Source organism: Oncorhynchus tshawytscha, linkage group LG13 (genome assembly GCF_018296145.1).
Source record: "Oncorhynchus tshawytscha isolate Ot180627B linkage group LG13, Otsh_v2.0, whole genome shotgun sequence".
NCBI classification, from domain to species: domain Eukaryota; kingdom Metazoa; phylum Chordata; class Actinopteri; order Salmoniformes; family Salmonidae; genus Oncorhynchus; species Oncorhynchus tshawytscha.
The window spans coordinates 41,583,200-41,608,318 of record NC_056441.1 but is presented as its reverse complement, the minus strand read 5'-3'; the positions used below and the strand labels follow the sequence as shown (position 1 = coordinate 41,608,318).

At 41.8% G+C, this 25,119-nt stretch overlaps 2 protein-coding genes across 6 annotated transcripts; one reads left to right on the top strand and one right to left on the bottom strand.

Moving 5' to 3' along the window:
• Positions 1 to 911: 911 nt before the first annotated feature.
• Positions 912 to 15,077, bottom strand: LOC112264980 (zinc finger DHHC-type palmitoyltransferase 3). Of its 5 annotated transcripts, none has more exons than XM_024441927.2 (8): positions 14,670 to 15,077; positions 14,528 to 14,550; positions 10,209 to 10,546; positions 9,678 to 9,802; positions 7,979 to 8,075; positions 6,733 to 6,814; positions 6,200 to 6,330; positions 912 to 5,830 (listed from the first exon to the last, which is right to left on the bottom strand). In XM_024441927.2, exons 3-8 carry the CDS (start codon positions 10,512 to 10,514, stop codon positions 5,672 to 5,674), a joined length of 900 nt encoding a protein of 299 aa, XP_024297695.1. In that variant the 5' UTR covers positions 10,515 to 10,546; positions 14,528 to 14,550; positions 14,670 to 15,077; the 3' UTR covers positions 912 to 5,671. The 5 variants fall into 5 exon arrangements, with proteins under 5 accessions (XP_024297695.1, XP_024297694.1, XP_024297696.1 ...); XM_024441926.2 differs by having other exon boundaries at positions 10,209 to 10,543; positions 14,670 to 15,076; XM_024441928.2 differs by lacking the exon at positions 14,528 to 14,550 and having other exon boundaries at positions 10,209 to 10,543.
• A 1,074-nt stretch (positions 15,078 to 16,151) lies between these two features.
• Positions 16,152 to 24,974, top strand: exosc7 (exosome component 7). Its single transcript, XM_024441923.2, has 8 exons — positions 16,152 to 16,310; positions 16,506 to 16,607; positions 16,727 to 16,821; positions 16,938 to 17,103; positions 20,451 to 20,521; positions 20,667 to 20,790; positions 20,946 to 21,101; positions 24,814 to 24,974. The coding sequence occupies exons 1-8, from the start codon at positions 16,254 to 16,256 to the stop codon at positions 24,916 to 24,918; spliced, it is 876 nt and encodes a 291-aa protein (XP_024297691.1). The 5' UTR covers positions 16,152 to 16,253; the 3' UTR covers positions 24,919 to 24,974.
• The last annotated feature ends 145 nt before the right edge of the window (positions 24,975 to 25,119 follow it).

Genomic DNA, 25,119 nt, shown 5'->3' with positions numbered 1-25,119 from the left:
GACACAGACAGACATTAATCAGATTCAGGAACTTCTACATCTACAAAGAATTAATACATGCCTGTGAGGCATGTACATGATGAGCAGATAATTAGTTGAAGTTATTTGGTTAAAGGTCGAACTGGAATGAGCTGGAACAGGAAGCACCTTTTAAAGATAAAATAAAGAATGTATTTTTGGAGAGCATTTAGTCTGATATGATAGTCAACTTTAGTCACAGTATTTGATAGTTGGGTCATTCTACGAAAATGGTGGGTTTCCTGTCCCAGCCTTATTCACCAGGAAAAACACTTAAAAGTGTGAGATAATGACACAAAAAAATATTGTTTCAGGAGTCATGGTTTAGTGACATATTTTGAGTTTTTCTCCCTCTTTAAATGCCATAATACAAAGACAAGTATTATAGTTATTTAGTGTACTACTTAAAACTAAATTATCAAATAATTTACAAGTAATAGCTGCTCCTCAATTTCATGTCACTGGTGTGAAAATGTATAAAAACCACCACTTTGAAAAAAATGCAACATCGTTGCCAACTTTTTCCTGGGTCAAAGGTTCATTGGAGACGGGACTGTTTTGAAAAGCACATGGTGAGTGTGCACCCTCTTCAATTTGATTATTAACTTGGTAATTTCATGCGAGGACTTATGCGAGATTTCACACAGTTTATAGTAAGGGGAAAGAAAATTGGATTAAAATGATTGATAAAATTCCACAATTAAGTGATTTATTTACAATTTAAGAAGTGTGGTTTGAGCTACAGTGGCTGCAGTCTTAGATATTCCATCTTGTCTGCAGATTTGTCACTGGTGTTACGGTTCTTGCTGGTAACGCCAGTGACAATCAATAACACAACTTTTTTCTCAACGTAATGTTTTATAAAACCCTCAACAATTATATATATATAAAAATACTTATTAGCATTTTATTACTGTTTCAATATTGTAATCACATAATTAAAGACTGAAATTACATTCTAGAAAGCCTGAATTGTCATCTAAAACATAGGTAATACCAGTGACAAAAAGGCAGCACAAGCATTTTTGTTTATGTAAAGTAGTAAAAATATAAAAAATATGTTAAGCTGTCATTTATCTTGATTTATAACATTAAGGGGTTAACTATTATCTGACTATGTTTTGATTAAAAATAAAAATAATTAACATTTGTAAAAGTTTGCTGTTCAAAAAGCCACCATTTTCATAGACTGACCCAGTTATATGAGTCACTACAGAGTTTAAAGGGGTCAATCAGTTCAAGTAGGAGATAGCAGTATTGAGATTTAGGTAGTTGAGCATTCTGCTTTAAAAGAAAAAAGGTGCACCAAATCAGAAAGATATGGTAACGTAAACTCACGTGAACTTGTACATTGCCTTGGTCCGTACAATTGCCTTTATTTTAGCGCCCCAAAAACTTAATACTTCCAGATCAACTGTAATGTCAATACCATTGTAAAGCACAATTTCTCCCCTTTCCAACAAAATCAATTACATGACCTAAACGCTGCCCATTTCTGCATAATTCAACAAGGCAATGAGCTCTGTCGGGTCTTTAAAAAAATGGCGGGTGGGGAAGCTAAACTCATGCGTGGTAGTGAGGAGAGATGTGTGGGATTTCTTTTTTTTCACTCGATCTGTCCAACTTATCACCTTATCGCCTCTAGAATGTAAATAAAACACTATAAAGAGTTTATATAATGTGTCATTACATACCTATTTGGTTTGTGTCGAATTAGAATCAGGTTTTTAGGGCGGTGCTAAAGTGATCTTAGAAGTAAACAGCGGCTTTGAGAATGATGATCGCATGCAATGATGACGCAAAAAATGACTAGATATCCCTCCGCCTTACCCCTGTCACTGTCCATTTCTTGTTTCTAAAGGATCAGAGAAGTGCTACACCTGGTGAAGAGAGATTGTAAGACAGAAATAGTTGCTTTATGCGTGCTGTACGTTATGGCATGACACTTCACGATGTAAAGGAGGGTCCGTTTTTTAAACTTTTCTCCAATACTATAGAGCCATTACCATGTCGATCAACGCTTGAATAGAAACCTAGTTCACACCACCGATTTTGACGCCAACACAGTCTCTACAGTCCCATTAGCTTTCTTTGTAGCCTTGTTTGTTTGTTGTTGTTGTTGCGCACATTTGTACAGAATGGGGTGAGTTTAAGTTAGTAGATTTGATTGAAGCATCTTTAACTTTAAAGTCACCTATTCAATAAAAAAATGTACTGCTTAGAAAAAGTGACTGTCCGGCCTCTCGAGTGGAGCATCGCAGTACTTGAGGCATCACTACAGATCCGGGTTCGATCCCGGGCTGTGACACAGCCGTCTGGGAGATCCATGAGGCGGCGCACAATTGGCCCAGCATCGTCTGGGTTGGGGGAGGGTTTGGCCGGCCAGAATTTCCTTGTCCCATCGCGCTCCAGCGATTCCTGTGGCGGGCCGGACACCTGCACACTGACTTCGGTCGCCAATTGTATGGCGTTTCCTCCACCCCATTGGTGTGGCTGGCTTCCGAGTTAAGCGTGCAGTGTGTCAAGAAGCAGTGCTGCTTGGCAGGGTCGTGTTTCGGAGGACGTGTCGCTCTCTCCCTTCTCCTCTCCCGAGTTAGTACGGGAGTTGCAGCGATGGGACAAGACTAACTACCAATTGGGGAGAAAAAGGGGTCAAAACCAACAGGAAAAGGTGACTGTCGTGATAGTGTCATGCTGCTTTAGTGACTTCAAAGTTGATTTTATTCTTCATAATACTTTTTTTTTTTAAATCTATAAAATGTGGTCCATACACATTTCAAATGACACCCATGCCGTGCAAATGCACTCTGAATTCTCAATTAAGAGAGAAACATTTTTGTTTGATGAATACATAACCATTGTGTTCATTCAGCATGGCTTTGACAGTCTGTAAAATGCATTTTCATAAAAGGCATATGTTTCTGAAAGTTCCCCTGTGGCCTCAATGGTACATTCCACCATAAGCTGTACAAAATGATATGCAGGGAGGGTGAAAGAGTTCAGAGATTCCTCATTCATAAACCAGAAAATATGGCACCAAAAATATTCTACATGAGTTAGGCTGTGCCCCAAATGACACTCTATTCCCTACACAGTACACAACTTTTGACTAGAGCCCTGTTGGAATAGAGCCCCATTTGGGATGTAGCCATTCTGTTCATCACCAACAGCCCATACTCTTTCTATAGTAAGGCTTCTGAACACACGATTGATTGTGTGATCATTTTCTCACTCGACAAAGGCATTTTCACTGAAGTATCTGCTTTGAATGAAGCTTGTTTGTTTGCAATTGGCCTAGAGCCAATCTAGACTGTCTCTAGGAGACCGGTCTGTGCCTTTACATAGTGTGTGAACTAGTTAGCATGGTCCACAATGTTCTTTCGGGTTTCAGTGCACGTTTCACTGGCCTAAATGTCATCACCAATGTTTGTCCCGCAAAGCTTAGCTCGGTCAGATTCATAACCACAAATGTCAAGCCGATAGCCTGTTATGATATGACATTTAACAAATTCCATTTAGTGAACACAGGGGAATTACACATAGCTGCAGGCTTCTGTTCCAAAACGTTAAATATTATGTACATTTGATTTACCAGTTGTATAGTTATTCAGTGATCAAATGAACATCTCAGAGGGCATTACAGTACTTTTTCTATAGAAACAGTTGTCACATACACCAGCCAGTAAGACATCCTGTTACAACAGACAACCATCCACCACTGTCACCAGCCGCTACCGCAGTTGGACTTTCAATCATCCTGTCATGACCTTCGGAGGGGACCCATCCTGCACATGGACATGACTGACAGCCTGTGAGAGGAAGCAGATACCCTATTCAACTGAAACTCAAGGTTACAGAGCTACAAAAATATCTTTACCCAACTGCCATGGTGTACTGTCCTACAAGTAAACATTTGGGGGGCTGAGCAAATTTGAGGTGTTGTGAGCGGAAACTTGAACGTTGTGAGAATTCTGTGCAAGTTCCGACACGCGATTACAGTGAATACTGAGGTGGAACCCTTACAGTTTTAGACAGTAACCAATAGCCTATTGTGGCTATTTGAGCATAATGTAGTCCTACCAACAAAACCAATGGAGCAAATCCCATAACATTTTCAGATAGAAATTGCTTTTGATTTCTATGATATAGCCTACAGTAGTCTATATGTGGTGTTCAATGCAGGACTACATTGCATGATACCTTTAAACATTTTTACATTATGAAGGGTTTGACATTAATTAATGACTTTTTACTTGGTCTGTAACACCATGGGCCAAATAGGTACATTGCATTGTATGATGCAAGAAACCACTTTTCAAATAATTAATTATTATCATTCAGAGAATTAGACAATGAAGACTACCCTTCTGCCTATTGGCTCATTTCCATATTCAAGGCTGTCTCAAAATACAACACTGCCCCTTTAATTAAAACACACGCTTTTTACCTGACTAGTTTTTCAAAAACAGCTTAAAGGGGCTGATATAATTAAGCAATAAGGCGCGAGGGGGTGTGGTATATGGCCAATATACCACGGCTACGGGCTGTTTTTATGCACGACGCAACGTGGAGCGCCTGGATACAGCCCTTAGCGGTGGTGTATTAGTCATATACCACAAACCCCTGTGGTGCCTTATTTCTATTATAAACTGGTTACCAAGTTAATTAGAGCAGTAAAAATACATGTTTTGTCAAACCCGTGGTATACAGTCTGATATAGCTGTCAGCTAATCAGCATTCAGGACATCCCAGTTTATAATGTTGATTCGGTCACAGAAAAAACGTTGATCTATGTAGTGCAAACTAATGGGGTGAACTCAGTGAAGTTCAATCTCTGGAGTCTGCGCGGCCTGGCATTTCTTCTGTGCGTCAGTCCTGCAGGAGGTGAGCAGCCGCGCATGCTTATAAGGCAAAGACTCTGCAGCAACAGATTTGGCTGTTCTAAACAGCAAATGTAATGCCTTGTGGGTCGGTAGTACATCAACAGCGTGGCGCTGGCACCAAAGGCTATAGCTTATACCCATAAAGGATACTTTATGGAAAGGCTGAGGTACTGCAACATTGGAAGACAAAATATGCCTATTGGAACTGATCGTTTTCGTCCACTGAAAAGCCAATCTGAATTCAGGTCATGCGTTTGCTTTGTTTAGGTCTAGTCCTCAAACGGGACATGAACAAATACAGGAAATACTATACGTTGGGTTTAAGAGTGTCTATCCTTTCTATCCCAAAGGTAGAGCCTAGTTTATAGCCACGTCAGATTCAGTCTCTGGCTAGGTTACATCAGTAAGTGCTCTCTTTCATGTTAAACGTGAGAGAAGCAGAGACTCATTTTACAGTTGATGGTTTTGCAGGGCTTGTCTGTGATTGTGAACAGAAGGGAAAATAACTTGTTTTTCATACAGGTATCAAAATCAGCACCAGGCATAGAAAACTAAAATAAGTGACAAGAATTAAAAACAGGCAGAAAGATGTTTTTCACAAAGAAGACCCTGAAATTTAAAAATGATCAAAAACAGAAAAGGAGAAGAAGTGTCAAGAGTTAATGCTCAGTGAAGTCAGGCGGTGGGAACACCTTCGCCTGTACGCATCATCAGTCCGCACCCTGAAAGACAGGCTGGTAGCAAGGGTGCTGGAGCTTGGCTTCGTCTTCTCAGACAACGTACTGGTAATAGTCTGCCTTCCCGTGGTCGGGGGTTGCAAAGGGACTTAGCCAGGCTATGGAGAACGGATGGCCAAATACCACCCTCATGTTCATCCACTTTGTCCTTTTAACCCATCTTCTCTCCTCCTTTTTCAACTGCTCTATGCCCTGTAGATAAGATCCAACAGGCAAAACATCAGCAGGAGACCATGTGTCTCAAAATAATCCTGGCTACTTATACATCTTGGGGACGGTTCCATCAAGAACCTGAATAAAGCTATGTGCAATCTGGATCTAGTAACTAAGCAGCATGGTTGGGGCCAATTCCATTTCAATTCAGGAAGCAAACTGGAATTCTAATTCCAATTGTCCTCAACGCTTTTCTATGACAAAATATGGAATTGGAATTCCAGTTGACTTCCTAAATGTTAAAATGGAATCAACCCCAAACCTGCTGAGCAGCGATGGTTAAGAAGGAAGAGAGGAGCATTGAGTGGGGGAGTAAATGGGAGCTGGTGGCGTGTTCTGTTCACTTACCGTCTCATCGGTACAGATGGAATGGACCTGGGTCCCAAACATCACTGAGGTGAAAATGAGGAAGAGGAGTCCCTCAAAGCAGAGGAAGATGAGGAGGATGACGGTCGCAGGAGGAGAGAATGTACTGCACTCTGGGGAGGGCCGAGGGAAGAGAGGAGAAGGGAGAGAAGAGGTTTAAACTGGAGGGCACTGATAGTCTGGAAGCTGAGGAAAGGGGTGCTGGGTTCCTTCTCACCAGGTAAGTATTATCTTAGGGGGCAGGAAAGGAGAGACAAAGGTTGATATCCTGTATGTGGCATTGACCAATTAAGTCATGCTTTAACAAAGAGAGAGTCAAAGGAGAACAATCAGGGTACTGGAAAGGAAAACAACATGATACTTATGAAGTAGTGGAAATAAATAATTGCAAATGGAAACCACAACACCAAATCCATTAAATGTGTTTCTCTGTTGCGGAAGAACCACGCAAAGTTAAAAACAGTATGGTGGATTTGACAGAGAAGGCTAACATAGCTGAACAGCATGGTACTCACTTGTCCAGTCTGACTCGAAGCAGAAGATAAAATGGAAGGCAACCATGACCAGGGCATGGAGGGATATCAGTGCAATGTACATCTGAAGGGAGACAAATATCACATTGCATCAGCTAACACAGTAGTAACACTACATCAGCTAACACAGTAGTAACACTACATCAGCTAACACAGTAGTAACACTACATCAGCTAACACAGTAGTAACACTACATCAGCTAACACAGTAGTAACACTACATCAGTTAACACAGTAGTAACACTACATCAGCTAACACAGTAGTAACACTACATCAGCTAACACAGTAGTAACACTACATCAGTTAACCACGCAGTGCTCTTATTTTGAAAAAGTATTTATCAGAGTTCTGTCAAGATTGTGTACATTGTTATGGATACAGGTATCCTATGTGTATTTGTTTTCTCTCCTTCATGCCCTAGTCACAATTTTCACTCATCAGTCGCCAATCAGAAGACACACCTGCTCCTTTTCCCTTACCCAATCACATCCCCTTGGTTTAATAACCCACTCGGTTGTTTTCCCAAACACTCTCTGTCCGTCTCTCCCTCCGGATAGAGATCATCTCTCTTTTGTTTTTGCACCTACATGTCACATTTGCCCGTTATTATGTATTGTAATATTGTGTATGACTGTTTGTTTGTTGGTGGGAAAAGGGGATACCAAAACAAGTCGCCCATGGGCATTACCCGTAGGAAAACATCGTCTAAGAACCCTAGTTAGAACTGGGCGGACCACCCACTGTATTTCATTGGTCAGTTAGCTAGCTGTGCTTGAGGAAGGTAAGACTAGATTAGGGTTTTTTGGATATTTATTAGTTCTTTCCTTGGGTCCAGCTCAGCCCTTTTCCACCCCATTACCGTGTGTTTGACGGTAGATTTAGGTTGTCTGTTGTTATTAGTTCTCACTGCTCCTTTTCACTGTTATGATTTGCATGAGATATGTTACGGGTCTCTTTTCCATCTCCCCCTAGACTGCAGGGCCAAAGGGGCTCGTAACATCCATAATGGAATAATGTGTTGTCTTGATGAATGTGGGTGAGAGTTTGCAGGTCTGTAGGAGGACATTAGTCAGCATTAACTGTAAGGTAGGAACACATTAGTCAGCAATAACTGAAAGGTATGATTGCTGAGACAAGTAGCAACATCTCATGTGAGGGAGTCAATAACAGCTTGTTGTGAATGTATGTTTGCGTAATAGCTGAGTAGCTCGAGGCTAAAAACACTCACTGTGAAAAGCACAAAGAATTTCTGGTTCTTCTCTCCTACGCAGTTGTTTACCCATGGGCAATGGTGGTCCATCTTCTTGATACAGCGTTTACACACACTGAGAGGGGCACACACAAGGACATGACAGCATGGAACAGCCACAGAGAAAGAGGCCTGGAAATATGAGCCAAACCGTGACCTACACAAGCTGCTCCTTCTGGAAGCATGAAGACCAGCCACAACGCCTAGTTAATTAAATCTGGCAATTCAGAACACGCACACCAACACAGCAGAGTGAGTGGAGAGATACTCCACTCCTTCTAGCCACCTTCAGCTGCATGTCTGCGCCCCAAAGGGCACTCTACTCCCTATAAATGGTGCACTATATAGGGAATAAGGTTACATTTGAAACAAACATGTTGACATTTATGGAGGTGAGAGATGGGAATAACCAGCTGAACTGGACTCTCCCATCACACAGGGGAGTCACAGCGGAGACATATTATTTAAGGTAGCAGACTGACAACTCAACTCTCTGCCATATGGAGCTGCAATATGCTCAGAGGTGTTCTGATACCATGGTATTCTCTGAAGGTGGAACAAGTGTTACAGTATGGGGTCATGATATATACTATATGCTTTAGAGGTGTTCTGATACCATGGTATTCTCTGAAGGTGGAACAAGTGTTACAGTATGGGGTCATGATGTTTATACTATATGCTTTAGAGGTGTTCTGCTACCATGGTATTCTCTGAAGGTGGAACAAGTGTTACAGTATGGGGTCATGATATTTATACTATATGCTTTAGAGGTGTTCTGATACCATGGTATTCTCTGAAGGTGGAACAAGTGTTACAGTATGGGGTCATGATGTTTATACTATATGCTTTAGAGGTGTTTTGATACCATGGTATTCTCTGAAGGTGGAACAAGTGTTACAGTATGGGGTCATGATATTTATACTATATGCTTTAGAGGTGTTCTGATACCATGGTATTCTCTGAAGGTGGAACAAGTGTTACAGTATGGGGTCATGATGTTTATACTATATGCTTTAGAGGTGTTCTGCTACCATGGTATTCTCTGAAGGTGGAACAAGTGTTACAGTATGGGGTCATGATATATACTATATGCTTTAGAGGTGTTCTGATACCATGGTATTCTCTGAAGGTAGAACAAGTGTTACAGTATGGGGTCATGATGTTTATACTATATGCTTTAGAGGTGTTCTGATACCATGGTATTCTCTGAAGGTGGAACAATTGTTATAGTATGGGGTCATGATATATATACTATATGCTTTAGAGGTGTTCTGCTACCATGGTATTCTCTGAAGGTGGAACAAGTGTTACAGTATGGGGTCATGATATATATACTATATGCTTTAGAGGTGTTCTGATACCATGGTATTCTCTGAAGGTGGAACAAGTGTTACAGTATGGGGTCATGATATTTATACTATATGCTTGAGAGGGGTTGTTGCTATGTACTTTTTTCCAATTCCTACTTCAACTAATCCCTTTTTGTTTTAGCCATTTCCGTCCCCTTGAAGTGTTAAAGCACTTCAAAGTCTGGGGAACAACTCCTTAGCCATCCAGTAAGTACCAGTGGGTATAAGTAATGCAGCCAGGCTGAGGCTAAACAACATTGTCAGGAGAGAACATTAGAAGAAAATAAGTGGAACGGGACAGACTAGACTGCAGCAGTCCTGTACTGTACCTGCAGTGGTGAGCTCTGTCAGGCTTGATACTGCAGCACTTGGGACATTTGTAGACCACCTGACCGGGCTTGAGTTGCAGGCTCTCGATAAACTCCTTGGTTGCGTTCCCTTTAGGCACCGCACCCTGGGAGAGAGGCACGGGTTAGGACAGGGGCATTCATTCATATCTGAAACCTATCTGAAAACAAGAGTTCTCTACAAGCAGGTTTTCTAGTGAAGACAACTTATTTCTAGACTGAAAGCACAGCATTCGACAGTTTAGCCTGAGAGTCCAGTCACTGACTCACTGGGTGCGTCCCAATAGTATCTCCTTTCTCCTGAAGTGTGTACTCGTTCACCACTGCCCACAAATCAAATAGCATTGGATTGGTGGAGGCATGGGCTAGTAAGAATATCCACCATATTTTTTGATTCCAGTCATTTCCTTTCAAATCAGTGAAGGAAAATGATCATGTGCATACTTGGGGGGGGCTAATTGGAACAAAGCCACAGAATCACTGAGACAGACAGACAAAGCCAGCCAGACTAACCGGGTCTGTGCACATGGCCCGGGCGTGCGAAGCCAGAGCAAGGAAGGCGAGGGTACTGAACAGTGCCCCGTTGATTAGACTATAGAGCAGGTTCTTGGCGGGCAGCAGCATGACGAAGAGCACCACGAACTCGGCGTAGAACACCAGGCACCAGGTGATGACGCCGCACGCGATGCCGCAGCAGTCGCGGATGAACCACATGGCGTCGGAACTGGGGCGGGTCGGGGGAGGGGCGCAGTGCTCGGGCTGCAGGTAACCGGCTTGCCTCTCTATGTCCCTGCAGCGGTGCGCCGGGCTCTTCTTCATTCTAGAGCGGATGCAGCTCTCTCCGCATGCTGCTGAGAGAAGGGTTTGGATGGTTAGGAATAGGCTACAGATGTAGGTGTCAACGAAGTGATATCTGATGTGCCAATGTTGCAATGCATTTTCTATGTTGTTGGAATGCGCGGTTGTTGTAGTGTAAATGAGAAACTACAGGTGTATACAGAAGTGATTAGGAAGTGAAGTGTCAATGTTGCATTGACTGTACAGACACTATTGTTGGAATGTGGTCAGTTTCTGTTATTTGTTGGAATGTGGCGTTGTAGCCTGAAAACAAATGCTTGACTGAAAAGGCTCGAGACCTGTGTGTTGCATAATCTAAACTTATCTGAACTATGGTGATGGCGCAACGTTGACATGCAATTCAATCATCTGTGCAAACAGACAGTAACGGACAAAGGGAGTGAGAGGAGACGGCGCATGAGCGTTTGAAGTTCCTGTTAGTCTGTTTAAGGATTCTAAAGCAAGTCAATTACCCTGGTCAAAATGTCTCTATGGTCAGTTTTGGCCCACGTTTAGTTGAAACAGAATGTCAGGGTACTAAATATAGCCATATATGTCAAAACATACGTAGAAAAGTTCACAAAAGCTGAGTATTCACTGCCTTTTCAAATGTATTTATCAATCAAACGTATTTTATAAAGCCATTTTAACAAAAGCAGTTGCTACAAGGTGCTTATACAGATACCCAACATAAATCCCCAAAGAGCAAGCAATGCAGATGTAGAAGCACAGTGGCTAGGAAAAACTTCCCCCTCTGAAATCTGGCCTACAAGAGATCAGAATTACATCCATTGATGTGGCCAATTCAATCTCACTTTTATGATTAGCCACACTAGCTTAATTGAGCTTTAGCCTATCGGCTTTGAGGGGAACCCTGGTCCAACTGACATTCCTGCCAAAACTGTTTTCATATCATGTTTGTAAAAGCCCACTATTCAAGCATCCCTAACAGCCAGGGATATAGGCCAGTGAGTAAGTAGCCTCATAGTGACAATCAACCTGAGATAAACACATTACTGCACACACAAATGCACAAGCCTACACAGTGCCCTCCCCCATCCTCTGGTTGTCTCCAATATACACTACAGTATTGTAGCCTGGGTAGTGCCTTGCGACAGACTCTGGACAGTCTGCCTACAGACAACAGGCTTAGAGCCCACCTGCTGTGTTAGTGGGCGTGATGTCCAGTCTGGCCATGGCTATCACTTTCCCCACTCAGCCCAGACATTACCATCTGCTGCTGATAGCCTGAATGTGCTAGCATAGCAGTAACGGCATCTAGCTAATTCACTGGGTCAGTGTGTCACTCACTCTCTCACAGACACACACACACAAGCTACAACACTCCCATCCTGCAAATTGGGCATAGCTAATAGCCAGACTGCAAGGATCCCTCTGTGGATTTGATAAGCGCAGGTGTGGAATGTTTGTGTTAGCCTAGTTAATCATAAAATCATGATGCATATAATTTGTTTTGTCAAACAGCCAACAAATGGAAGGCCTTTGCTGTTATCCATCAAATGAAATATTCAGTGAGTCATTTCTGGTAGAACTTGCTTTAGACAAAGGAAGTGGAATGCTAATATCTCCCGGGGGTTGTTCCATGTCATTTCAGCAAGCCATGAATGACACCCACCATCTCATTGTTCTGAAATCATTTCTATAGTCAGAAACATGTAAGATTAGCATTCCTGAAACATTATTTTGCTGAAATATAATGATTAAGTAGATTGATTGCCCCCAAATTGGCCATTTTAACTTATAGGATTCATAACATTCAATAAATATAGTACCTAACATCTGATTTAGACCAACAATTTTCTAACAATGAGTAAGACATGAGGAATCCAAATAAAGTCAAAATCCACCCACCATGCCAATCCCACCCCAACGAGTATACAGTATCAGTTCTCCATGTCTGACAAGTAGTATGGAGCTGTGGCTCTGAGTATTGTTTCCTCGTCTTATTTTATGTATTCTCAGTGAATTTGGTGATGTTCCCCCATGTTCAAAGAAATGAGTCATTGAAGTGGTTAGGTTTATGTCCCGTCATACATACTGATATTACAAGGTTCTAGTGGTCAGAACCGGGTAATATCAGGACGCAGGATGGGACACAAACCTAACAACTTTAATGACTAATTTCTCTGAACAGGGGGAAATTAGTATTTCCTAAATATATTTCCTAATTATTGGAGCATTACGGTAATGATAAGCAGGTTTCGGTAATGAGTGTTTCAGTTTGCCATTGAAAAACTGTACTGAGCTCTATTAGAGATTGAGTAACCCAATACATCATCAAACTGTGTCACTTGTTAATCCCAAATTATTTGCATAAAACAAAATCTGATCTTAATGCAATTGACTAAAATATCCCTTATTTTATCATAAGTACTGTAATTGTGCATGTATTATCAAATGTCAAAAGTGGACTTAAGCGTAAAAAAAAGCCTATTTTTAGACAAAGTAATTTCTCAAGTCTTTCAAATGTATTTAAAATGAGACTGTGCCATAAACTAGGCATCTTAGTATTCAGAATGATAGTTGATTGTTGCAGATGCATAATGGTTTTCTAATTCAATTTACTACTGCTATGGTTAACTGGTTTCTGAGAATCACCCGGTGGGTGTTGAAATCCTCTTTCTTGTGCTTTTTTGAGGTGGAACAACCCATAAGTGAATCCATGTTGAGAGATGACTGAGCGTCACTCTCGTTGAGTGAACAAAGCTAACAGTATCTCTTGTACAACATCATAAATATTGTTTCATAGAAACCCAATAAGTCAGGAACGTCACAGAAACGTTGCACTATATCATCTCATAATGCTTCATAAATCCAGTGCCACAATCTGTTACCAAGGACGATGCTACTAATGAAGTCACTATAGCTACTATGGCATTTGTACACATAAGCCAAAGCACTGTCAAGAAAAACACTTCCAAGAAAAACACTTCCAAGAAAAGCGTTGATTATCTATTATCTGCTAAATCAATGCTCTTTTGTGGTTGACTGAAAGGGGGAGTGAATAAACTACTGTTTCACTGAATGACATGCTGCTGTTACTCTGAATGAACTGATTTGACTTCAGTATCATCTTTGTCTTACAGCAGAAAGTACTTTTACAAAACTGCCATTCTATTCTGCCGTTCGAGGCAGCAATAGTTTTTTAAGTTTTTTAAATTTAACTAGGCAAGTCAGTTAAGAACAAATTCTTATTTACAATGAGGGACTACCCCGGCCAAACCCGGGCGACGCTGGGCCAATTGTTCACCACCCTATGGAACTCAACCATTAATAAACATAACGGCATATGTCTAACAGATTACTTCACTGGACCAGTGATCACTGTATGAGCGCTATACCGCTGAATGAGACATCCGTTTAATACATGGATTTATAGGGATGCAGGACGAGCTGCTGCTTGGATGCCTCCAAACAGTACAACTGAGGAATGATGGTAGACACCGAGGAAGAGACCACGGGAGGATGGGAGTGGAGATGTGTCTCAATAGGTCGAAATAGCAGTTAACAGGCTGATGAGACTTCCGTTTATAACCTCTGCTGGCAGTCGCTGTCTGTGACATGAGATACTGCTGGCAGCTGAAAAGATACTGCTAACCTAGCCGAAAGGCCGGCAGATGGCGATATTGATCTGGTATTGATAGTCCTAACACTTTCTATTTATTTTGAAATTTCCTAACAAACACCTTACACGGAGTGTAATAGTAAGATGACAAATGGAATGAAACTGGTATTTTGATCAGTTGACCCTCTAAATCACAATCACTGTTATTGAGCTAGAATAATATGGTTCATTAGCTAATGCAACAAATCTCGATTCTGCTGTCAGATTCAGAATATAATGCGAGCTAGCTTGGTAGCTCCAATGATTAGCATGGTTTCACCGGTTTTATGACTTACTTACTTAGTTAGTTAGCCAATTTGGTTAGTTTAGCTAGGCAACGGTAGAAACAACCATGCTGATTTCAACTCACCTCTTTCCTGGTTGAGGAAATACCTTTCAGAGAAGAGAAACGTTACTCAGTTTGACAGTCTGGCACGCAAACGTCAGCTAGGTAACGTTTCACCATTCACAACAGTAAATCGTAGCTGATTGTACCAAATTAGCTAGCTTACGTTCACTAGCTGGTTATCCTTGCTAGCGTGGAGGTAGTTAGCAGTACCCCTTGTTGGGTCTCACTATTCACGCCTGACGTAACGAGTCCATCGTTAAACTACAAAACCACTTAGTTTCAATATTTCCTGTGATTCATTTGTCCATAAGTGCAGACCTAACGTTACTAGTTCGGTGGGTGGATGCCTGTTTCCCCATTACTCAATATAGAAAGCGCTCTCTGGTAAGCAAGAAAAGATCTGAGGAAAAACAGGAAGTGCCCTGCCTTCCATGCGCAAGACATCAGTGAGCTCCAAAGGTTATCTGGCTTTCCAAGCACCTGAAGATGCCCCAGTATATTTGTTGCCTCTGCAAGCAGATCTAGGAACAGATTTGCCTACCCAATCCCAAACTCAATCCCAAAGAACTGCATCTAAAAACCGATGTAGGATATTAGTGTAGCTAATGGCCCAAAAGCCGGCAGATGGTGATATTGAGTCATTTTAGTGTACCGTCCAAAGCGAATGTATGCAGCTGGCTATTTAGCGTATAACACTTATCCTCCATGGACCAGTTTGTACATAAATCGAGTCTGAATGGAGAATGTTTTAATGATGAGAATGTGAAAAATATGAGTACTTTCTTTATGAAACACATTTTCCACCACCATGTAAGAGTGGCTAATGGTACTTTTCCTGATGATGTGCCACACTTTCATCCAGGGGTAAACAGCAGACTGCTGTTACTTGATTGGCTGAACACCATACACCCAGGGTTGTATTCATGACAGAAACATTTACCATTTAAGAACCAAACAGAGAAAACAGAACGAAACGGGGTGGGATCTACCTGAATTTGTTCAATAGAAACTCTCGTTTGCGTTTTCTGTTTGGAGTAAACGGTTTGCAACAGAATCAGCATAATGATTATACACCCCAGGACTAGCATTCATGGGCATTAGCCGCTCTAGCATGGTTATGGAAAGTGGTGTTTCATAAGGAAATTACGCCAAATTCCCCTGTTTTTTTCTCACCATTAAATCGAGTTGAGTAGGAAATCGACGCCGTTGCAAACTGAATGGAGAATGTTTAATGTTTGAACCGGTCCACGGGGGGATACAAGTGTAGCCTGCTACATGGGCTCCCTTTGGACGGTAAGATGAAATGACTCAATATCGCCATCTGCTGGCCTTAGGGCTATGCATCTACCTCAATTTAAACTCCAACTGCACTACAAAGTAGTCTTTTGCAAAATATCATCCCTCGCCTACTTTTATGTAATAACTATAGCTATTTGTTAAAACAGTAGTAATCAAAGAAATATCGATCTTAAAATCGTCTGAGTTTGAATGCATAACAAGCTAAATCATTGACATGTTATCTCAAAGGCTATAAAGTACAAATTCAAACAGTCCAAAAACACACACAATTCCGGGCATTTGAATCGAATGGTAGAGCTGTGTTGATTTGTACACTGATCCAGCAACAATCTGGATAGTTTCTGCAACTGAGGTACAATAAGAAGCTGAGTTTTATCTGTGCCTTTTTGCCGCTCTTTGATGACGTACACAGCGGAAGAACACATGTGGTATTTTAGTGCAACGCATCATGGCTACTGTACAAGTCAGTGAGGCTGAAAAGGTGTATATTTTGCATGGTGTACGGGTAGGTGGTCTTCTGAAAGATATTGCTACATGCTCTTGTTCAGTTGACCTTTTTGCGTGAATTCATTGTTTTATGGCTAGCTGTCTTTCTTTACCACAGCGAAAGGCATCCTCTTGGCATAGCTAGCTAACAAGCTAACGTTAATGCCAGAATGTGACAAGATTTTGTTATGTTCTATGGTCATTTTTTCACCAGGATGACTTACGGGTTGATGGACGAGGATGCGAGGACTACAGACACATGGAGATTGAGACAGACATGGTGTCAAATACAGATGGCTCAGCCAAAGTGACCCTGGTAATTTCAATGCTCCTTGCAAAACAATGTTGCACATCAAAAAGCTAACAGAGTGGGATCTGACATGTGAGATACATGTATCATATCCCTGCATTCAATATATGTCTTGTCTCTTGCAGGGGCATACAGACGTGCTAGTGGGAGTCAAAGCTGAAATGGGAAAGCCGAGGCCCATGGTCCCAGATGAAGGCTACCTGGAGTTTTTTGTTGATTGGTGAGTGCATTGTTGTTTTGCTTGGAGTACAGTATAATTCTAATATGTCGGACACTGGTGGTATTGTTGTAACAAGTCATTTATGATGAATCACCCTCTTCTTGTACCCCTCCTAGCTCTGCCAATGCCACACCAGAATTTGAGGGTCGGGGTGGTGATGAGCTGGGCATGGAGTTGAGCAACACCCTGTACAAAGTGTTCAACAACAGATACAGTGTGGACCTGAAAAGCCTCTGCATCAGCCCAGGGGACCACTGCTGGGTGCTCTATGTGGACGTGCTGGTGAGTGACTGACACGGCAACGGGGCCTCAAAGTAGAGGTCTTAACAGGTTCTCAAATGGATCTGTGGCTTTCCCACCCGATGTGATATGCATCAATTAATTATAAAATAAAACATTCCGAATGGACCCAAGGACGGTCAGACCCGTTCCGAAAAGGCCTGTGTACAAAACACACTGTGCCGTTCAGATCTGAGTAGAAAGAGAGAGAAAGAAACCTCCGACCTGGTGCTACCATCACCCTCAACAAAAGAACGGTATTGGCCAAATGATCCACAGTTGCATGTCCTTAACTGCCTATAACAAATGACCAAAAAACTATTTGTTTTGACGTGTAGCATATTCAAAACTTCATAGCCTGTTTTATTGGTTTTTACTTTCCTAAAACATTAATTGTCGACCTCACGGTTCAGATGTTGGAGATTTGAGCGCTTATGCTTTAGGGCATTGCTTGCATTTAGGATATTGATTTTTTTTTTAATTAAAAAAATATGAAAGAAGAGAAGCTTAGGCCTGAGAGAAACCGGCTCCGTGTTCCCGACACCACTGCATTCTTTATCTTTGTCAGACAGGCTACTACTGCTATACAGATAAAGGTGTACAGGAGGCGGCAAATTCGTTAATTTTCAATCAGATTGTTATGCATTTTTAAAATAAAGATAAGCATTACATTGTTCGATGAATAAAGGGGTAACTCTGGTAGGCCTAAAATATTCTTCCTCACTGCAAGTTCAACAGCAGGTGTCAATTGAAGCTCTGGTGCCAGGGGCGGACTTAGTGATTTGGAGGCCCCAGACGAGGGCCAGTCTGATTGTCCAACAAATCACTTCAAAAAATAGGTCACCTTTACATGTTCATCCAAAATAATTCCAGCATCCGAACAGTGCACTGTGCACCTGCCAGCTTCTCTTCAAATCGCAAGTGGCTGAAACTACTGTATCTCACCGGAGAAAGCACCTGAGCGAGCGAAACGGCGCCCCTCTCTCTGTCTTACTATATGTAGCCCATGTATCTGATTTTTGTCTAGCCCACAAAAATTGTATTGCATGCTATACTCTTGCTAGACAGCATCGACACATGGGCTACACATGCTTATCATTTGCCTTGACGATGGTGGCAGTATTATCAGCAGCACCTGTCTTTTTACAAAATAAATGCGTATTGTATACCCTTCGAGTCTAAGGGCCCGGGGCAGGGTTTCTCCTAAGCTAGCCTCTTTGACAACCAGGCTTCCTTAATACGGGTAAGCCTGGGGAGGTTTATGGCAGAAAAATTGCTAAAAAGGGTGGAGACGCAGTGTAAATCAGAGACCCCCGCCCGCTACATGTCAAACCAATGAAATGCCTTGCTTGGGCGGAGCTCCAATAGTGCTCACTAGATTAGTGTCGTAGGTGCAACAGTGTGCGCAGATTATTTTTCACAGTCTATGATGGGAAATCGCTGATTTAAAACCTCAGCAAATGTTTTGCGTATGTCGATTTTGTGTATAGAGCACACTTCTGACAAGACAGATTTATATTTTTCCTCCGGGTGTTCTTTCATTTTCTGCAATGTTGCAAACTAGCGTACTGAATAACTCTGCAAAATGTCCCGAACCTAACACGTAGCACCAACAGGCATGTGTGTGTGGGAGGGGGTTCTTAAAATGTAACATCCAATCAAAATCTTGCTGCTGGGAGCCAACGGACCATTCAAACCGTTTTTGCAATTCTACAGACCTCCCAAGGGAGGCGTGACAGCGATGTGATTTGAGGTATTGCAACGCGACGCTTCTACTAAGCTAAAATATGGAATTGTTTTAAGATGTTCATATCAAGGATAAGTTGGCTATCTGATTTAGAATTTTAGGACTCCTGTAGGTATACTTTTTTTTAATGAAACATTGAATTTGGCCTAACTGCCATTAGCCCATAGAAGTACATTGAATAACAGCTTCATACATGGGGGGGATGGGGGGAAATCACAAATTTAATCAAAAGGAAGAATGTTTTGAAGTGTCTGTCCTATATCTGAGAGAGAGATGGGAAAAAATGTAACCAGTTTATAATAGCAGTAAGGCACCTCGGGGGTTTGTGGTATAGGGCCGCTGTATCCAGGCACTCCGCGTTGCGTTGTGCTTAAGAACGGCCCTTAGCCGTGGTATATTGGCCATATACCATAGCCCCTCAGGCCTTATTGCTTAAGTAGTAGACCTTAAGTAGACCGTTCGGACACTACAGACGTTTTCATGACAAGACTGAATTTCGAGATGTCGCCTGGTCTGACAAACACCGCTGTAGTTCTGCCACCTTCCGCTGCAGATGTGGAATGCCGACATCAGCAGATGCGGTGGATTGAAGTGCAGCCCATGTAAAAATAAAACAAACTCTCTAGCTTTAACAGAGAGATTTTGAGTGTGATTGTTTTGGTTATTTATTGTCTCGAGGAGCATGGGGGTCCACCAAGCGGATAAATTATATATAAAGCAGCAGTCAAAAGTTTGGACACCTACTCATTTAAGGGTCTTTCTTTTGTTTTGACTATTTTCTACATTATAGATTAATAGTGAAGACTAACTATGAAATAACACATGGAATCATGTAGTAACCAAAACGAGTGTTACAAGGTTTTTCCTATTCATGGTTTGAGTGCGAGTAGCCCCTATAACAGGCCTACCAGTAATTCTATTTTTATTGCTACAAATACAGCATTTACAGTTGGAACTTAATTAGGCTGAAGAAAATGTCTCAGAATGAAATAAAAAACACTTATTGCATAGTTAAAGACCTGGTTTAAACCTTCAAAGGTTTTGAACATGCTAGCCTATATTGCAGCAATTACCAACAAAGGCGAGTTCCCACTGTAGGCCTACAAATGACAGCAAAAGGCTAATGATATTTATTTTACAATAGGTCTACTTCAGTAGCGGTGCGTGGGTAAAGTCACTGGGGAAGTCGAGCCAGAAAATGTAAAGGCATATTACAATATGTGTTATGATAATTGCATTGTTTGCTCTATAACCTGTTAGTTCATATACTGTACCTTGCGACCGTTATATATATATATATATGCCTAAAAAGACAGTGGCAGAATACATTCAACCATACCTTTGTTTCATCATAAAACCTGGAGAGCGACCTCTGTCTAGTGAAGTCAACAAAACAGGAAAGAGAAGAGCTTTGACTGAGTTGAGCGGGAGCTGCCCTCCGTAGGGCTGGGTGGGCCAAGAGACCAGAGGTGGCAGGAGTGTTCGGGTTGGGATGTAGGGTTTGCGCATAGCCTGAAGGTAGGGAGGGACAGTTCCCCTTGCAAAGTGTAATTGGTCTCTTTTATTTGTGTGTGAAGTCATCACTTTTTATTTTGTTTCTCAGCTCCTGCAGTGTGATGGAAATCTTTTTGATGCCATCTCTGTTGCAATTAAAGCAGCTCTCTTCAATACAAAGTAAGGTGCTAAGCTTCAGTTACCACTTTGCTCATTAAATTGCAATAAATAGATGCTGTGATTTCAGTCTGTCCTACAGAGCTCAAACAATAGAACATCTAGTCCTGAGTCAAACACTTTCTTCACCTTCCCTCTCTCCCAACAGAATTCCCAAAGTACACATCTCTGAGGATGAGGAAGGAGGGAAGGAAATAGAGCTGTCAGATGACCCCTATGACTGCATGCGACTCAATGTGGAGAATGTTCCCTGCATCGTGACCTTGTGCAAGGTGGGTTCGGTCATTCACATGGCAACACCTGCTGAGATGGTATCAAATCACATCATTTACATGAGTTTAGTTTAGACAAAGGATAGTAAAGCTAGATGGTTTTGTCCACAAATGATGGTTATTCACATTATTTGTGTGTCCTCGTCTCACTCCAGGTGGGCCATAGGCACGTGGTGGACGCCACGCTGCAGGAGAAGGCGTGTTCAGTGGCCAGCCTGATCATCTCTGTCACACACAAGGGGACGGTCACCTGTGTCAGGAAGGTGGGGGGTGGCAGCCTGGACCCAGAGAGCATCTTTGAGATGACCGAGGTGAAATGGGATGCCTGTGCTCTTTTTCATACCATCTGTCCTCTCCCAGGCAAACTTATTAGCATAGAGTATTCAGCCCCTTGCTTGTTCACATAATTATTAAGATCCTTTGCTTTGAGCACTGAAATTGAGCCCAGGTGCATCCATTGATCATCCTTGATGTTTCTACAACTTGATTGGACATGATTTGGAAAGGCACACACCTGTCTATATAAGGTCCCACAGTTGACAGTGCATGTCAGAGCAAAAACCAAGCCATGATGTCAAAGGATTTGTCAGTAGATCTCAGAGACAGGATTGTGTTGATGCACAGATCTGGGGAAGGGTACCAAAACATTTCTGCAGCATTGAAGGTCACCAAGAACACAGTGGCCTCCATCATTCTTAAATGGAGGAAGTTTGGAACCACCAAGACTCTTCCTAGACGTGGGCATCTGGCCAAACTGAGCAATCGGGGGAGAAGGGCCTTGGTCGGGGAGGTGACCAAGAACCCGATGGTCACCCTGACATAGCTCCAGAGTTCCTCTGTGGAGATGGGAGAACCTTCCAGAAGGACAACCATTTCTGTAGCACTCCACCAATCAGGCCTTTATGTTAAAGTGGCCAGATGGAACCTCTCCTCAGTAAAAGGTACATGACAGCCCACTTGGAGTTTGACAAAAGGCACATAAAGACTCTCAGACCATGAGAAACAAGATTCTCTGGTCTGATGAAACCAAGATTGAACTTTTGGGCCTGAATGCCAAGTGTCACGTCTAGAGGAAACCTGGCACCATCCCTATGGTGAAGCGTGGTTGCAGCATCATGCAGTGGGGATGTTTTTCAGTGGCAGGGACTCTGGGACTAGTCAGGATTGAGGGAAATATTAACGGAGCAAAGTACAGAGATCCTTGATGAAAATCTGGCTCCAGAATGCTCAGGACCTCAGACTGGGGCAACAGTTCACTTTCCAACAGGACAACGACCATAAGCACACAACCAAGACAACGCAGGAGTGGCTTCCGGACAAGTCTCTGAATGTCCTTGAGTGACCTAGTCATAACCCGAACTTGATCTAACATCTCTGGAGAGACGTGAAAATAGCGGTGCAGCGACGTTCCCCATCCAACCTGACAGAGCTTGAGAGGATCTGAAGATAAGAATGGGAGAAACTCCCCAAATACTGGTGTGCCAAGCTTGTAGTGTCATACGCAAGAAGACTTGAAGCTGTAATCGCTGCTAAAGGTGCTTCAACAAAGTACTGAGTAAAGGGTCTGAATACTTATGTAAATATGATATTTAATTTAAAAAAAGTTAATACTAAAGATTTATGCGTGCATACACACACACACTACCATTCAAAAGGGGTCACTTTGAAATGTCCTTGTTTTTGGAAGGAAATTACTTTTTTTGTCCGTTTTAAAATAACATCAAATTGATCCGAAATACAGTGTAGACATTGTTAATGTTGTAAATGACCATTGTAGCTGGAAACAGCTTTTATTAAAAAAAAAAAATCTACGTACAGAAGCCCATTATCATCAACCATCACTCCCGTGTTCCAATGGCACGTTGTTAGCTAATCCAAGTTTATCATTTAAAAAAATCTTTAGCATAACGCTTTTCCGATTTATGTCAGCACAGCTGAAAACTGATTAAAGAAGCAATAAAACTGGCCTTCTTTAGACTAGTTCAGTATCCGGATCATCAGCATTTGTGCGTTCGATTATAGGCTCAAAATGGCCAGAAACTAATAACTTTCTTCTGAAACTCGTCAGTCTATTTCTTGTTCTGAGAAAGGCTATTCCATGCGGGAAATTGCCAAAAACTGTAGATCTCATACAACGCTGTGTACTACTCCCTTCACAGAACAGTGCAAACTGGCTCTAAACAGAATATAAAGAATGGGAGGTCCCGGTGCACAACTGAGCAAGAGGACAAGTACATTAGTGTCTAGTTTGAGAAACAGATGCCTCCCAAGTCAACTGGCAGCTTCATTAAATTGTACCCGCAAAACACCAGTCTCAACGTCAACAACAGTGAAGAGGCGACTCCGGGATGCTGGCCTTCTAGGCAGAGTTGCAAAGAAAAAGCCATATCTCAGACTAACCAATAAAAGATTAAGATAGGCAAATGAACACACACTGGACTGAGGAACTCTGCCTAGAAGGCCAGCATCCCGGAGTCGCCTCTTCACTGTTGATGTTGAGACTGGTGTTTTGCGGGTACTATTTAATGAAGCCGCCAGTCATTTACAACATTAACAATGTCTACACTATTTCTGATCAATTTGATGTTATTTTAATGGACAAAAACAAGAATTTCTAAGTGACTGCAAACTTTTGAACACCAACTCATTCCAGGGTTTTTCTTTATTTTTCCTAATTTTTGTAGAGTAGTGTTGAAGACATCAAAACTTTGAAATAACACGTATAGAATCATGTAGTAGCCAAAAAAGTGTTAAACAAATCAAAATATATTTTGTATTTGAGTTTTGTCAAAGTAGCCACCCTTTGCATTCTCAACCGGCTTTACCTGGAATGTTTTCCCAACTGTCTTGAAGGAGTTCTCCAACTCATCCCAAACCATCTCAATTGGGTTGAGGTCAGGTGATTGTGGAGGCCAGGACATCTGATGCAGCACTCCATCACTCTCCTTGTTCAAATAGCCATTACACAGCCTGGAGGTGTGTTGGGTCATTGTCCTGTTGAAAAACAAATGATAATGCAAATCAGATGGGATGGCATATTGCTGCAGAATGCTGAGGTAGCCATGCTGGTTAAGTCTGCCTTGAATTCAAAATTAATCACTGACAGTGTCAACAGCAAAGCACCATCACACCTCCTCGCTTTACGGTGGGAACCACACATGTGGATGTCCGCTCACCTACTCTGCCTCCACAAAGACACAGCGGTTGGCACCAAAAATCTCAAATTTGGACTCCTCAGACCAAAGGATAGATTTCCACTGGTTTAATGTCAATTGCTTGTTTCTTGGCCCAAGCAAGTCTCTTCTTCATATTGGTGACCTTTAGTGGTGGTTTCTTTGCGTGAAATCAGGCCTTCATGGTCAAACTGCTGCAGTCTCCTCTGAACAGTTGATGTTGAGATGTGTCTGTTACTTGAACTCTGAAGCATTTTTATGGGCTGGTAACTCCTAATGAACTTGTCCTCTGCAGCAGAGGTAACTCTGGGTCTTCCATTCCTGTGGCGTTCCTCATGAGAGCCAGTTTCATCATAGCGCTTGATGGTTTTTGTAACTGCACTTGAAGAAACTTAGTCCTTGACATTTTCTGGTTTGACTGACCTTCATGTCTTAAAGTAATAGACTGTCGTTTCTCTTTGCTTATGAGTTATTCTTGCCATAATATGGACTTGGTCTTTTACCAAATAGGGCTATCTTCCGTATACCCCCTACCTGGTCACAACAACTGATTGGCTCAAATGCATTAAGGAAAGAAGAAATTCCACAAATGTAGTTAAGAATGCATTCCAGGTGACTACCTCAAAGCTGGTTGAGAGAATGCAAAGTTGTCATCAAGGCAAAGGGTGGCTGCTTTGAAGAATCTCATTCAAAATATATTTTGATATTTTTAACACTTTGGTTACTACATGATTCTATATGTGTAATTTCATAGTTTTGATGTCTTCACTATTCTACAATGTTTTTTTTATAAAGAAAAACCCTTATCTATCCAACACAAACATATTCTGATGCTCTGTTGTATCTCTAGACAGGGAAACGGGTAGGGAAAGCCCTCCACGCCCCCCTCATGGAGCTTCTGCAGGAGGAGGAGAGTCTGGGAAAGAAGAGACAGAAAGTGGGCTTTCTTGGTTAGCATCACAGTTTTTGTAAATGTTTACTATGTACAAATAAAATGCTTTATTAGAAGTCTTTTTCCTTGTCTGTTTTCAGAGAAAATTATGAAAGGTATTTATTTAAAGACTCGTGCAATGTCTTCCTTACATGTCAAAGCAGGGAAATTCTGAATCACCAATACAAATTGTGAGTATTTTGAACAGGGTCTTCTTGGCATTCA